This window comes from Microplitis demolitor, chromosome 6, assembly GCF_026212275.2.
Source record: "Microplitis demolitor isolate Queensland-Clemson2020A chromosome 6, iyMicDemo2.1a, whole genome shotgun sequence".
NCBI lineage: Eukaryota > Metazoa > Arthropoda > Insecta > Hymenoptera > Braconidae > Microplitis > Microplitis demolitor.
This window is the reverse complement of record NC_068550.1, coordinates 8,453,213-8,470,258: the sequence shown is the minus strand read 5'-3', so window position 1 is coordinate 8,470,258 and position 17,046 is coordinate 8,453,213. Positions and strand designations below refer to the sequence as shown.

Sequence of the window (17,046 nt, the reverse complement as noted above, 5' to 3'; positions counted from 1 at the left end):
GTTACGATAAGAGTAAAAAAAGACGTTCACGATTAGTTTTTAGTCTTTTTTTTTATTCTCTAAACCAGAAAAATTCTTAGAGCAAATTATTTTTTTTTTTATCGGGTATATATATAAGTATGTATATGAAGGGATGATTAAAGAAAAATGGAGAAAAAGAGTGTGCCAATAAAGAGTAAGTTTGTCACACATGACACAACAACAACAACAATAACAACAACAACATCTAGTGGTGGTGGATAAGGTGGTTGTGGTGTTGTACTGATGGTGGTGGCAGTCACCAGTAGTGGGAGAAAATTTAAAAGTGGGGTGCAACAGCAACAGCAGCATCACCAGCGGCACCGAGTGATTCCTCGTGTACTCGCCTCTGTGATTATCGTGTCTTTAAAGTCTCTCAGTAATATATGTTTTATGAATTTTGGACATTAGTAATAAATAATATTTAATAATATATTTATAAATAAAAAACTTATTAATTAATTAGTTAATTAATAATAAAATTGCCCGATAACATATAAAAAAAAAAAATTCGTAATTTTTTAAAATGACGTTTCGAAATAACAAAAAGATGAATAAAAAGTGACTTTTTAAATATATCATTATTTTTAGAATAATATTTTTAAAATTTATAACCGTGGGATTTTTTAAAAATATGATTAGAAGTAATTGTAAAATGTGATTTATTGCAATGTGTTTTTATGATTGTGTATTAAACCGGTGATATCGATTATTTACAATAATAATAATAAGAATAATAGTAATAATAATAGTTATTATTATTATATTTTAAATTTTGGCGCAAAGCGCCTGAAATGACGAACACGCGACATTATTCATTATTATTAAAACAACATTATTATCAGCATCAGTATCAATATCATAGGCATCGTTGTAAGACTGTACTAATTTTAATTGGAGTACTTTTACTAGATATACAAAATGTTGCAGGTATTTTATTACTTTATTAAAAAAAATTTTTTTAATTTAATATTTACTTTACAATCATAACAATAGTAATAATAATTATTATTATTTATTTTTTTTTTACAATAAGAATAGTAATATTAAATAATAATAATAATAATAATAATAATAATAATAATAATAATAATAATAGTGAGAGTATTGCGTATTAGCGCAACAAGTGGTAGGTCGTGTGTAGTATCCTTGGCGTATACGACAGACACTTGCTAGCCGCCAAGCGTCAACAATTATTTAAAAAAAAATAAAAAAAAAACATATATGTATGTATGTATATATATATACGAGTTTGCGTACTTGTTTAATTATCAATAAGAGTAATTAGTATGATTGTTTACTAAATTTGTAATTATTTGAATATATGCATGCATGCATTTGTGTGTATGTGTGCGTGTGTGTGCGTGCGTGTAACTTGATGTAATACTGAACAACATTGATTAACAGCTTAAATAGCTGGAATCAGTGACGTAACACGAATTGAATTGAATGGTGAAGGGAGTAATGAGTGAGGTTTTAATTGGAACGACAAATCAGTTGCAGTCTGAGTGTAAGTAATATTTTCGAGTTAGGGAGAGAGGGAGGTATGGTCTGAATCTGGATCTGGATTTGGAAAATGTTATTATTTTAGGGATCTTGAACGGTGAGTAGAAGAGAAGAGTGGCTGCATGGACTGGAAGCGACGGAGCGCTGACCCGTAAACTGGTTCCTCCATTACACCGAGCCCTTTTTCTCTTTTGCCTTAACTTCTTTCTCTCATATGTTAACTTGTCCTTGTTCCTTTTCGTCTTGTTTGTTTCACCAACCCTTTTTTCCGGCTCCTTTTCCTTAAGTTTTTCGGGAGCCAGGTGTCGAGGGATTTGATACTAAAAATAATATTTTTTTATTATGACAGTAAAAATTTGGTTTTTTTTTTTTTAATTTTAATTAAAACTTTTTTTTTGTTTTTTTATTCCAGGCGGTATATGTTGGTCATCAATAAGTAATAGTAAGTGTAAAGAATTATTATCTCAAGGTGTAACACGTGAAGAGTGTTGTGCTTCAAATGCTGCCGCTGCGACCGCATACTCAGACGAGGATCTCGACAGCGGAAGTTTATTTTTTTGGCGAGTACTTGGTGGTGGTGTTCATTGTCGTCCTTGTCGTGGTAATTACATAAATCTATTAAAATACAATGAAAAATCTTTACCTCAAACGCCAATATATTATTAGAATTTTGAATTTCCTTAGAAATTTGAAAAAGTCCCGCTTTTTTTAATTACCGCCATTTTTTAATTTGCAACGCTATTGCAAATCTCCAAGTGGCACAAAAAGAAATGGACTTTTTGTTAAATTTAAGTTAACATTTAGTTATTATTGAAACAAAAGCAAAACAAATTGAATGCTAGAGTTTTCGAAATCCTCGATTTTTTTTTAACTTTATAAAGTTCAAAAATTTTTTATAAATTTAACACATATTATAAATCCTAAACAAACTATAGTATTTTTTTTATTAATTTTACAGAATTATGTTAAATAATAACATAAATTTTATGCCAAATATTCAAATCAATTAATTTATTACTTACAATTTTTTTACTAAAAAAAAAAAAATAAATAAAAAATTAGTCTGATGTATTAGTTTTTTTAGATTCTTAAATTAATTAACAGTAAAGATTATTATCAATTAACATTTTATTACAATTAATTAAATTAATGTAAATAAATGAAAAAATTTTTTACTTTCGACGGACTCGATTTTAGAACTTCCTGCTTAAGAGTCGGGTCCGTTGGCGCTCCGATGCTAGCCACTTTAAATTTGAGGGATGTAATTTTAATCTATTCAAATTTCTAAAACACGGATCATTAAAATTATTGGAAAAAAATTTGTTTTTTAGAATTAAATTTTTTGTTCAAGCAATTAATTAAAATTACAACCCCACTAAACTTGTACATAGTAAAATCTTTAAATTTTTATTTTAAATTGTAATTTTATTTTTTTGTAATTAATAAAATTTAATTAAAAAATTTTACAGACTTATTTAATAATGTCTTCTTATAAATTGGAAAAGTATTACAATTATGGGTACAATTTATTATGAACTTGTCATCAAAAAATTTTAACGCGGGCGTAGGAATAGGCGTTTGCGGTTTGAAAGAAAAAATATTAAGGTATCCCAAAAAAACCGGCTATTTTTTTTTTTGAGTCTCAACGAAAATTTGTTGGTTAAACATATTTCAAGTACCCTCTCCAAAAATCAGCCCAATAAAAAATTTTCAAAGTGTCGCTCACGAATTTCGAAAATTCCAAAATCAATTAAAATTCGGATTTTTTTTTCTAAATTTTTTCTTTCTCGTAACAAAAATATTTTCTATCTGTAAAATTAATATCGTGCTGAAAATTTTAGCTCAAAATATACGATCTTAAAGTTAGCAGGCCATTAGTAATTTTCGGATTTTTATTTTTAACAAATCAATTACAAAGAAACAAAAAATAAAAATATGCACATGTAGAAAATTAAAAAAACTACAGGTGCAATTTTTTCAAATATATTTTTTTTTTATAATGTAATGTTTAAAAAAAATCAAAAAATTATTAGACGTCGACTAACTTCAGTATCATCAAAATATAGATTTTTATTAAACACCGCTGAAGAATTTTTAATATTAACTCATAATATGTAACTAATACTTGGAACTAATCTTTGTATTTTTTTATAACTCAAATATGATATCATATCTTTTAAATACAGCTTTTGTATAACCGAAAATATACTGAACAGTCTTGAACAATAAAATTGGATTAATTTAAAAAAAAAAAAAATCTGGGAAACAGTTGACCCTACGGGCCAGACCTAAAACTACCCGCTGTTTTTGAGCTCAATGAGCTTGAAAACGGTATGGTGAATATATTTCCGAGCTAATGAGCTCATGAATACTCTGGAGTACATGTTTTTTTCAGCTCTTCGAGCTCGATAATAATTGTCTTGCCTTAAACTACGAAAATTAAAAAAAATAAATAATTAAAAAACATGTAATTCAAAATTTTTGTGTACAATAATGCTTAAGGAAACGCATTGTTTTGGACAAAACCAATTATACTTACTCAAGATTAAGAGTGAAAGAAGTTTCGAATTAAATTACAACCCTAGTGGCTATTATCTTAGTCAAGTTCTTGAAATCACAGTTTATATAGATATAATATTTCGCTGTATTCTCTTTGACTTGCTCAAGATTTGCTCCAGAATTGATCAATATTGCCATTAGGGAACCCCCAAATCTGATATACCTGAAAAAAATTTAGCAAACAGTAATTTTCTAGATGTTTTGTTGACGGTATTTTCCGAACTAACGAACTGATTATAATTAATTATGAATTAATAAGAAGAGATCATGAGGATAAGAATCTGCTATAGCTTTTGAATAATTTAATGCTTTTAAATGCAAGGTATTTAGAGGAAAGGATAAGGTAAATTGTTATTTTTGAAATTATTCGGCATCGATATCTTTTAAACGAATTGACCGATTTTGATGACTTGTGGCAATCGACGCGGCTTATCGAGTTCTCAATCTGACTAGATTTTGAAATTAATTAGTTCAGTCTTCTTAATGGAAAAAATCGTTTCTTAACATTTTTTTTGCTAACGATATCTCTCGATAGAATTAACCGACTGAGATCGTTCTTGCGTAAAACGACGTGTTTTATTAAGTTCTAAATCTAAGTATATTTTGAAATTGGTCTAGTTTTTGAGAAATTTCAAAAAAAACTAAAAATTTTTTTTTCGTATTTGTGAATTATCTCAGTCTATCCATCGATCGGTCTGAAGTTTTCAGGAAAGTTGACGGCTAACCAGCTCTTTTGATTGTCGCAAGAACTAGTCAAATCGGTCAATTACTTTAATAGTTATAGAAAGCTTACATATTTACAAACATACACACACGCACACTCACGCATACATACATAAATATAGACTCTCGGACATCAATCTGATAATAGCCAGAATAGCTTCGAAGGACTTCAAAACGTCGTCATTTGATGAAAACTCGATTTTCCTAAATCAGAGTGAAAACAATAATTTCCCGAATTTTTCGAATCATTGATTTTTATCGTGGGAAATCAGAACTAAAACTGACAAATTGAATTAAAAAAGAAAAAATATGTAAATTACTGATTTTTCAGTCTCGGGTTAGATGTTTATACATCATGATTCAAATTTATGGTGAAAAAATAGAGAAACTTTAATATTAATATTCAAGGGTCGCTCGAAAACGTCTAAAAGACAGTACTCGGAAGCATTCAGAATTCTTGAGCGACGTTAGAATATTTAAATTTTAAGCTAAAATTTTTAGCATTTTCACGACTTTACAGATACGAGCTACTGCCGTCACGAGAAAGAAAAAATTTATGATAAAAAACCTGAATTTCAATAATTTTCGGAATTTTCAAAATTTGTGAACGACTTATTAAAAATTTTTTAATGAGCTGAGTTTTGGAGAAGGTTCTGAAAACTTATTAAACCTAAAAAATTTCATATGAGGTTCAAAAAAAAAAATAGTCGATTTTTTGGAACCACTCTATGATAAATAATACTGACAATGACTAAATAATTTATAGAAAGTTGCGCACAAGTACAATGTGATGAGGGTAAAAAATGTGTGGTGCGACGTGGTAGACCACGATGCGTGTGTAGTCCAGAGTGTAAAACACCACGCGGTAGCTCTAATGGTCCCGTATGTGGTACCGACGGTAGAAGTTACAGAAGTCTATGCCGTCTTAAAAAACATGCTTGTAAAAAAGCTAGTCACGAGCTTACTGTCGCTTACAACGGCTACTGTCAAAGTAAGTTATAACATTTCCATCAACTTTTCTTACACTCTAGTCTATTTTAAATTATCTGGCACGTATTTCCAACCCTCTTCTTTTTTTAATCTTTAATTCAACCTTCATAATTAACAAACTAATTAATTCTTACAATTACGTAAAAAATTTTTTTCTACCAATCCCGAGTTCTTTAAAAGGCAAAAAAAATCTAACAAAACTACTTATTAGAAAATTTTTAATTGCCGGAAATACTTTAGCCCAGAACTAAAAAATTTTTAAATTTCGTATTATATTTTAAGGAAAATTAAAAAAAAAAAAAAGAAATTAGATAGAACAGGTATGACCAGCGTGAATAATAACGTAAAAAGTGTCGAGCAGGTTCATGTACGCGGGTGCACTGCGGTCAGGGACGAAGTTGCCTTCTGGATCAAAATCTGAGTCCACATTGCGTTAAATGCGCCCGGAAATGTCCTCAGTCATCTTCGGCAGTGGGTGCGATTCTGCAGCAGCAACACAAGCAGTCATTGCAACCATTGGCCAGCAGACCTGTTTGCGGGGCCGACGGTAATACTTACAAGAGTGCATGTCATCTGCGTCTAGCTGCCTGTCGTGCCGGTCGTGCGATTCCAGTAGCATACAAAGGGCATTGTAAACGTGAGTATTTTTATTTTTTATTAAAACACTAACGATTGGTCTGAAAATATAAAAATAATCATTATCAATACCAATACTAATATTTAATAATGGAAAAAAAAAAAAAAAACAAATACTAACCAAAAAGCCAGTACCCTCATGAAATATAAATAAAAATCTATAAATATTTATCCAAACTCGTTGAAATAAAAATAATAATAAAAGAGATGCAACCGAGGCAACGTAGTCGTCTCTGTAATGTCCTTGCAGCGTCCTTGTTCAGCGGTCGTTGACCACCGACAGGCGCCCACGCAATCAACATCCTCCACCTGCTCTTACACCCAGTTCTTATATATTTATTTTTCATTCATTAGTTGTGGGTATACATGATCTTAATTATTATTATTATTATAAATCTATTTCAATTGCTATTGATATTGATGGTTGTGTTTGTTTTAAAAATACGATCTCCGGTAAACCATCATCTCAAATGGCTGAAAGAGTGGTAGCTTGGTAAAGTATAAGAGATTACATAGAGAGTAAGTGCAGTGCTGAGTTAAGGTAAAGGTAGTGGAAGAGGAAGAGATAGAGGTAGAGGTAGAGGTAGAGGTAGAGGACAGGGAAAAGGAACAGCAGCAGGTATGACTTGCCGGTAATACTTAAGAGCTGGTGAAGTTTAACTGCATAGCTGGTAGAGGTAGAGGTAGAGGTTGAGTTTGAAACCTCGTCTACCTCTACCTCTACCGGATAGTTGTATGTCTACCACGCGGACTGCTGGTGTAACTACACTGTAGATGGAAGCTAAGAGTATGTTATGTGGACGAAACGCAGACGTAGAGCGGTAAAGGGAGATTATTAAGCCCGACGGCGTACAAACAGTGTTTAAACTTTAGTATTGTACTGATACTCAGTGCTCAGTATAGAGTATGTATGCAATCTAACCAATATGATCTAACTCTCGGTACACTCGGTACCCAGATTCTGTTGGCTTTAAATTCTCTGTACCCTCAATTAGACGAATATATATTTTTTGTTTTTATAATTATAGTTATTATTATTATTTTATTTATTGTTTTAGAAAATTTTAATATATAGATATATATCTTTTTGATCGGTTTTAATTGTTGGTTTTGGAATAACTGGCAGACTTCCGATCTCTGTCAGTTCTTTTATTGTTTTGGTAAAATTTTAGATTTGCGGCAACGTTTTAAGAATTTAAATTTACTCAAATTTTTGGCTAATAAATACGGTAACTCCGACCTTACTTTCCCTTCATATCCAATGTTATTTCTTAACTTTCTTCTTAATTTTATTCAATTCATCATTCTTTGACCAAATATTATTTATTGTTTTAGAAAATTTCAATATATATGTATGTCGGTTTTAATTGTTGTTGGTTTTGAACTTTAAAAACCAACCACATTATTTTTATTCATGATCTCCTTTCATTTTCCGCGATTTCTGTCGACACCAACGCAAGCCCCCCTCTTACTGGGTTTTGAGTATTTTTTTATTTTCAGATGTAAATCCGCGATCCCAGGTATTCCGGTAGCTTAATATTTTTATGATATTATTTTATTTGGTTTATGATGAATGGGGTATATTAATAGGCTGAGATAATTTTAGTACTGGGAAATAGAGATGTTTTTTTAAATTTTTAGTTAATATCGAAGAGCGTTGAAAAATTTTTCATAAAGAAGGGTATGAAAGATTAAAAATTTTAACAAGTAATTGGTTAATTAAATGGATATAAGTTATGTATAAAAATATTATTACAAGTATTTGATTTTACGTAACTTTTTATTTACGTGGTGTAAAAGTGAGGAAAACTGCTTCCGCTTGGAATATTAATTTTGAAAAGCTTATAAAACCCAAAAAATGTCAGTTCTTTATGAAAATAATAAAAAATATCATTTATTAACAAGTATAAAATAAGAAAATAAAGTATTAAATTGATTGAACTATTAGATACAGTAATATATATTATTATATTATTGTTGAATACCAATCATATACAATATTATTCGTAAAAATTCCACGTATAGAAATTAGAAAAAAAATTTTATTAATAATAAAAAAATTTAATAAATATTATCAGGAGGGAATTTCAATTTTGCTATGTTCTTATTTAAGTTATAGATAATTCAATTAAAAATTACACAATTTTACTTCCACCATTTCAATCACCAGTAATTTAATTAATTAATAAAAATACTGATTAATTTTAGTGATCGAGTAAGTAAAAATATTCACAAAGTAAAATATTTTAACACCGGTCTAGAATATTTACATCGGCGGCGACGTTACTTTCACACCGCTTTCGGTGTTGAAATTTAACGCCACCGATTTTAACACCTACATCGCTTGGACTTACCCCGGTGATTTTTTACAGCGTATGAGTAAACTATCAAAGATGTAATAAAAAATATTGAATATAATTTTCTTCTGTACTCTCTTAAAATGAATCAGTGAAATTCCACTGATTCAACTAGTGAACTAAAAATATGTAAGCGCGCGAGTACAGCAGCATCCTGTACATGATTGTATTTAAGTGTTTTGTGTCAATGAGTTATTAATATTTATTTATTATCTTTATGTAATATATCAACTAAGTTTTATATAACAATAATAATTATATGACCAAATTTTTTCAGAGTATGAAAATAAATAACTTTGAGGTTACTTAAATAGCTAAAGAGCTAACCCCAATCCAGAATAACATTTTAAAATTATATGTTAACTTAATAATTTATAATCATAAGTATTTGTTATTAAGACTCTTTTAGTTCACTTTGTTTTTGAATAAACGTTTATAATAAATAAAATTAAGTGAAATTCACTGATTCAACCAGTGGATTTCACTGGAGAACCAGTGAAATTTCACTGGTTCATTTCAAGAGAGTATAAATAATATTTTTATTAATTTTTTTATAAACCTAATAATTTTTAAAATAAACATTTAATTTTAATTTTAAACTATTAGATTTTTTTGTTGAGTTTTCACCAACTTTAAATTAAATTGCGAGGAAAACTATGAAAGATACGGTAAAAGTTATAGAATTAAAATTGTTAGGAAATTAAATTTTTTACAAAATAGGTTGTCTGCAACTTTCACGTAACTCAATAGTTCAGACGCTACAGAATTAATTAATAGTTATTATTTATGATTTTACAAATATTTAATCATGAAGTATAAGAACATAGATCCAGTTTAACATTAAAAAAAGTTATTTATTCAATAATGCTTTGATAGAATTAAATTTTAAAAAAGTTTTATATAAAATCCATGTAATATAAAACTAAAAAACTATTTTTTTCTCATGAAAATCAATTAAATTAAATATTCCCTCACTAACAGAAAAAAATATATATTCCAATTAGTATCCATTTAAAATAAAACGATAATACTAATAATCCTATGGCTAAATTAATACAAGTTGTCTCATAAGTGGTTAATAAAATATAAATTCTCCCAAAAAAAATATAAGCAAATTTAATTTAAAATTTATTAAAACGTAAGAATTGAGGCAACCACTTAGTTTATAAATTCAAAAATTACAATTGTTTTTTAAGATTCAATATATTTGACAACCCATTCATTCAGTACTAGTAGTACTACTAAAAAAAAAACGTCTCATTTAAAAAAGATGAATTGTTTATCTTGGAAATCTCGATTGCTTAAGTCAAAGAATAACAGAGATATTTCGAGTGATGAATTTGGTAAATAAATGGACAAAGTTTTCGCAAGATTTTATAATAGGGTTGTGTCGAGAGGAAGAAGAAGGATGAAAAGGTCGCTGAGAGAGTAACCAAGTAAAGTCTTCTCTTGTTTGTATTATATAGGTTGTAACATTCCGGTAATTTATTACCTATTACAATTACCGCGGGCGTGTTGGTGCAGCTGTGATTAATCGACTGACATGCCAAGAGTGCTATTATATACTCGAATCGATACCCGTACTCTCGAGAGACGTTGCCAACAAATATAACGGAAGACCAACAACTAAAGTTATTTATATATACATATATATAAATATATATGTTGCAAACGCGTGCAATGAGTTTATTGAATTTTATCAGATAATATAATAAAAAATAAATAAAATACTTAGTGACATGTGGAGGATTTGCGTGTGTGGAACATTAAAAGTGTATAATATATATATATATATATATATATTTGTTGAAGCAACGACTTTCGCACCTTCCGCTTGACAAGAAATATATTTACCGACACCTCTATGTGCAACAGACAGATCTCGACACGAGCTCAACCTTTTCATTATTTACTTAAATATACGGACTGAGCTTTTGTTTACAGTGCTCTTAAAGTTAGTTTCAGGAATTTAAAAAAAAAACTTTCTACAACTTAAACTTATTAATAAAAACAATTATTTCAAACAGTTTCAGGGCTTTGTTAACTTTTTTTTTTTAAATTCGAATAAATTATTTTTGCAAGACATATAAAATATAATTGTATACTCTAAAGTATTCAAAAGTTACGTAAAAATTGATAATGACCGTTTTTGTAGAGAATTTAATCTACTATAAAACTATACTTTGTTATTTTTATCGTATTTTGAATAGTTAAGCGAGAATATTAATCAAGGTAAAAAAAATTCGGTGAATTTGGTAAATTATATGAATGATAAAAAAAATTGTTGTATATTATAATCTACAAATTTTATGTAAAAACAGCTTATGATCTTTTTTTATAGAAAATTTAATTTCTTAAAATATTATACTCATTTATTTTATCGTATTTTCGAGAACTTAGCCAGAATATTAATTTAAAAAGATAAAAATTCAGTAATTTTAAATTATTATAATTAAAAAAAAAAAAAAGTCATTTAAAAAATGCACTATCAAAATTTTCTGAACCCCTCCCTCTCCATCCCCACGTGCTTTCATTCAAACCAAATCACTACATTTAGAAAAAAAAAAGTGAAATTTCGAATCCACTACAATTATAAAAAATGTCATCAAAAAGTCAGACTAAACATAGAGCTTTTAAATTAATTGACTGCAAAAATAAAGTCTGGTAAATTTCATATTTTTTATTTTCGATTTATAAAATTCACCAGATATTAATCATTTGCTGCCGAAATGTAAATCAAATTTTTTCAAATATATATATTAGACCGGTTCAAAAAAATCGTCTATTTTTTTTTTCAAAACCTGCAGTGAAATATCTTCCTAATACCCATACAAAGTTTGGAAACCGGCCCTTGGATGGCCCATCGCCGGGCGAAGTATGATGAGTAACGGCCGGTCATTGACAATTTCTAATGGCCCATGAACGGCTGAATATACAAATGATAACCCCAGCCCATTAATGGCGCTCGATTATTGGCCGATTAATGGCAGCCGGCAATCAGCCAAGCATGCTAATGAATTTAATTTAAAAAAAGTTATTTTTTTATTAACCTAATAGAATTCATGATTGTTAACGTTTGAACTATCTAAGTGGGGTAAATATGATGTGAAAAAAACTCGGTGAAAATTCTGTTGGGCTCTGGGCGCGAACTGCCGTCCTTCTGATTACTGGGTCCGAACGATGGCTACCGGACGAAACTGCTAATGTTGAACTGGCACTTTCGAATGATCTAGATATTCATTCTACTACACCCACTCGATTTTATAAAACATAAAGAGCAATTTAATTAATATTTTCGATTATTTAGAAAAAAAAAAATGAGAATTTCGTACTATTTTATTATAATTACATAATTTTTTAAAACAAAACTTATTAAATTAAATTAAATTATTTATCAAGAACCCAGTTAAATTATTTTGCTCTTCCACCATTATTAAAAATGACATTTATTATAAAAATGTATGTATTATTTTTTTATTAAAGTAATTTTTATAAATAAAGTTATAAAATTGCGGTTGTTGGTTGCAAATAATAACGAACTAAAAAATATTTTAATTGTTAGTTGTAAATAACTTTAATCAGAAAATTAAAATATATTATTAAAATAACTTATTGAGCCACACCGCTCATCGCAATTCAAATTTTTTTTAAACTTCAAAGAGAAAATTAAGTTCAGACTTTGTAAATTAAAAAGTCGTTTGTTCCTCATAGTAGAACAATAAAGGTCTACTTTGTCAACGACGTTAAACTTGATAGTTTAATATATCAAGACAAATTTTTTTTTTTTCTATAATAATTCTGAAATATTTAAGAAAAATTAAGAAAAAATGGTTAAATCATTTATATGTTGAACTTTAAACTCTAATTACTTTTAAAGGAGTAGACAGAAAAAAAACATAAGAGACAATTTATTTAGAGCGTTCAATTTCTTTCAAAAATATGTATCTCTCACCCCGACATGTTAATTCAAAAATGAGTTGTGAAATTCCAAAGTTAAAAAATTTTTTTTTTTATGTTATTGAAACGTAAAATAGAAATTTACGATGAGCGACCTTTCAAAATTTATATTAAGAGCTCCCGTTTTCACGGGCTTTTTTTTTCATGGCTAGAAAGATATTTCACTGCGGGTTTTGAAAAAAAAAAATAGTCGATTTTTTTTAACAGGTCTAATATATATCATACATTTTTCAAGCAATGGATTTTTGAAATCTTAAATTAATTTAAAAAATCGGACTATGACATGCGACCATTTGTATAAAAATCAATTTTCATAAAATTTTCTTAAAAACCAAAAAAAAAAGATATTGTTTAAAAAAAAAAAAAAAAAAAAATTACCGGTATGTTATCAATGCAATTGTTATGTCGGTTACGATAATCATACGATAGCAGACTACAAATAAAGTATTATATTACATTACATTACATTATAAGCTCATTACACTAGCTTATTATAAGTTATTTAATTATAATTTACAATAAATAAATTCAACAAAAGATGAGTGTGTGCGCAATGCGTGTATGTGTCTGCGTTAAACAAATATATATATATATATATATATATATATATATATATATATATAAAAATATAAATCATAATTATAATAGATGATAAAATTATATATTCATCCGTTTCTATTGTCAACTAATACACAACCCTCTTTCTCAAATATCAAATAAAGAAAAAAAAAGTGTTATAACACGTGGTAATAATATTATAATATAGATAACATCACCACGTGTAGATAAATAAGTCGATGACCCTTTGTGTTGGTGAGATTATTGTGGCCTTGTTATCTCCACGAAATAATCATTCATTTTCATTTCATATTATTATTATTATTACTAATATTATTATTATTTTTATTATAATTATTAATGTCATTGCTAATAAGCTCTGACAGGCAGCAGACCCAGACAACACTTACTTGGACGTTTAGACATTAAGAGATTTGGACATTTAGATATTATAGTTATTTATAATATTTTTTGTCTGGATATGATTACCATGGGTCAGTGGACGTGTGAATAATCTAAATTTGTTGTTGACGGAAGTGTTACAAATAAATAAATACATAATAGACGGTGTTATATAATTTGTAATGTCCGAATGTCACTTCTTATGTACTTTATTATGTCTGAGTTTAAGATATAAATGTTATCGTGGCCGTAATACGAATTGCTCATAAATAATATTCAGACGCAATTATTCGTATTGTACCAACGACCCTCTTTTATATAAAAATTATTATGGTATAGACATTTGTTAATAAGAGTTATAAGTAGGGAAGTTGTAGCTATTGAAAAGTTATTGAGGAAATTTACTATACTATTTATTAGTTAAATGAGTTTCCTTAAATTATTTCCTTTTAAAAATAAAAATTAATATCAATGATCTCATTTCAATAACTCTATTTGTAAGGTATGGCTGTTTTATTTAGTTTATTACAAGTCTTTGTGTGCGAGAGAGCGCAATCAATTTTTATTTTTATCATAAAATTTTTTTTCCAACTACTCCTAGAATTTCGAGTTCCAGCCTTGAAATCTTCATTTTCCAGCATCTTTAAGTAAAATTTTCTGTCAAAAATCCTATTTCCAGCTTCCAATAATTTAAAGCTATCAATAACACGATTAAAATATTTTCCATTCAGCATAAAAATAAAAAAATTGAATGATTATATTCTGCAGAAAGCGCGGACTGCACGACAATAAGATGCCGAGAGGGTCAAACATGTTTGACAGAAATAAAAACAAATCGGCCAAGATGCGTGACTTGCATGTACCGATGCCCTGGTGCCCAGAGGAAACACGAAAAAAGTTACGATAAAAAACGTCAACGATTTCGTGGTGAAGAACACGATCCCGGGTCTGGGTATCCATCAGTATTATGCGCGACCAATAACTTGACTTATCCAAGCTGGTGTCATATCATTAAGGACGCATGTGTCACCGGATTTGTGCTGGAGACCAAACATGCCGGACCTTGCAATATTCACGATACTTCAATTTACGACGGTCAGTTTATTTAAGTTTTATTTTTCAGACTAAGACAAAAAATTAATTTTATATATAAAAAAAAAAAAAAAAAAAAAAAAAAAAAAAAAAAAAAAAAAAATCCCTGATTCAACAGAAATAACAATTTTTATTGCAGTAATTATTTAGAAAAAAAAAAAAAAAAAAAATACCGAAAATAAAATGCTTCAGAAAAAATTGAAAAATAATTTTTTAATAATTTTCAATGTCTGTTGATAAAAAAAAAAATCATGTTTTTTAGTTTCAATCACATGATTTTCTCCAAATAAATAATTACTACACAGAGAGAAAATTATGGTAACTGTTCCTAGTACGTTTATGAAATATCATCCCATACCGTTATGGTAATGATTATTTGAGAATATGAGATATAGACCCATACTTTCTGGGAAAAATTCCCATAAGTATGGGAACAATTCGTATTGTTATGGTAACAGTTCCCATATCGCATGTGAAGGAATCATGGTAATGATTACCATACTTATAGGAATAGTTCCCATTCTTATACTATTATGGTAACCGTTATCATAATGTTATGGAAACGATTACCATAATATTATGGAAATAGTTACCATAATAGTATAAGAATGGTTACTATAATATCATGGTAATAATTCCCATAATATTTAGAAATTATAATAATTTTTTTTTTTTTTGGAACAAAGGGGTTTTTTTTATTGTCTATCACAAAATATAACAAAATTTCAAGTATACAAAAAAAACGCTTATTACAAAGAAAAAAAAAATTTATTATAATTTCTAAATATTATGGTAACCATTACCATAATGTATGGGAATTATTACCATAATATTATGGTCACCATTACCATAATATTATGTTAACCATTACCATAATATTATGGTCACCATTACCATAATATTATGTTAACCATTACCATAATATTATGGTAACCATTATTATAGTTACATAGTAACGATTACCATAATTTTATAGAAACTATTCCAATACCATATGGGAATTATACCTATAATTATAGGAATGATTACCATAATATATATGGGTGCCGTTCCTATAATCAACATTTCAAAAAAACCGGTTACCATGCGTTATAGGAACCATTCCCATAATATATTGTAACTGTTACCATAATTTTCTCTCCGTGTACAAAAAAAAATTGTAATTATTTCAGTTCTCTCTTAAATCTGAAGTAGTGAAAATAGTGACTATTCACTATTTGCTAGTGATAAGTATATCACTAATTCAAATAGTGGTATACTTTGCACTAGCAATAAGTGACTATTCACTACCAAATAGTGATTTTCACTAATTCGTTTTTAGAGAGTTAAAAAAATTTCCTCAAACTTTCCAATAAATTAATATTTTTTTCTTAATAACATAATTTTCATCTAAGTGTAAAAATGTCAATTAATAAATAAATGTACATATTTTTACAGAAGAAACCATAACATCCACCAGCTACGGAGTCGATCTAATGGACGAAGTATCGCTTAGAGAAAATTTAACGCGCAGAACATTAAATTAATAAATTAAATAAATAATTAGTAGGCCGACATATCAGGATTACTTAAGAAAAAAAAATAATATTAGTAAATCTGTCGATGATTGATTATATTACTTGAAAAAATTATTATAATAATAATAATAATAATATTAAAAATAAAAGTAATAAAAATATAATTAAACACAAAATATAAAATAACATACAAAGAATTGCGTTTCACAATATATATGTTATTTATTTAGACTTTCGGTCAACTCTTGGCGGAATCGGCCATTTTTTTAAATTATTAACATAAATAACCGCTAAGATCAATAGTATTATTTTATTTTTCATTTTCCAGCCGTGCGCCAGTAGTTATACCATTGTCGTACTTAATTTATTTTTTTAGATTCAAATGTTTATAATTAAATAATTATTATTAATTGAATAAATAATAAAATAAATAAATATTATTATTATTCTGAGCATTATTAGTATAATTTTTTAGTCGCGTTTGTACAGAAAATAAAAAAAATTAATTGACTCATTAATTATTAAATAAATTAATTATTTTTAAATAATTAGTCATTGCATGGCTTAGTAATTAGACCAAATATAGATTTAATTATCAGCTACGGTCTATGAAAAATATTTTTTAAAATTTCTTTTAAGGTCCACGTGTTTATTTATTATTTATTTTTTACTTTATTTGTAAAAAGTACCACGGGGTGGATTTAAACCCAAGACTTTTACATTTGACTGTT

The 17,046-nt window shown here is 27.9% G+C and overlaps 1 protein-coding gene across 1 annotated transcript; it reads left to right on the top strand.

Moving 5' to 3' along the window:
* The first annotated feature begins 720 nt into the window (after positions 1–720).
* LOC103570607 (follistatin-A) lies at positions 721–16,782 on the top strand. The gene is made up of 6 exons (XM_014442382.2): positions 721–948; positions 1,937–2,125; positions 5,573–5,797; positions 6,158–6,433; positions 14,475–14,801; positions 16,236–16,782. Exons 1-6 carry the CDS (start codon positions 813–815, stop codon positions 16,322–16,324), a joined length of 1,242 nt encoding a protein of 413 aa, XP_014297868.1. The 5' UTR covers positions 721–812; the 3' UTR covers positions 16,325–16,782.
* Positions 16,783–17,046: the final 264 nt, after the last annotated feature.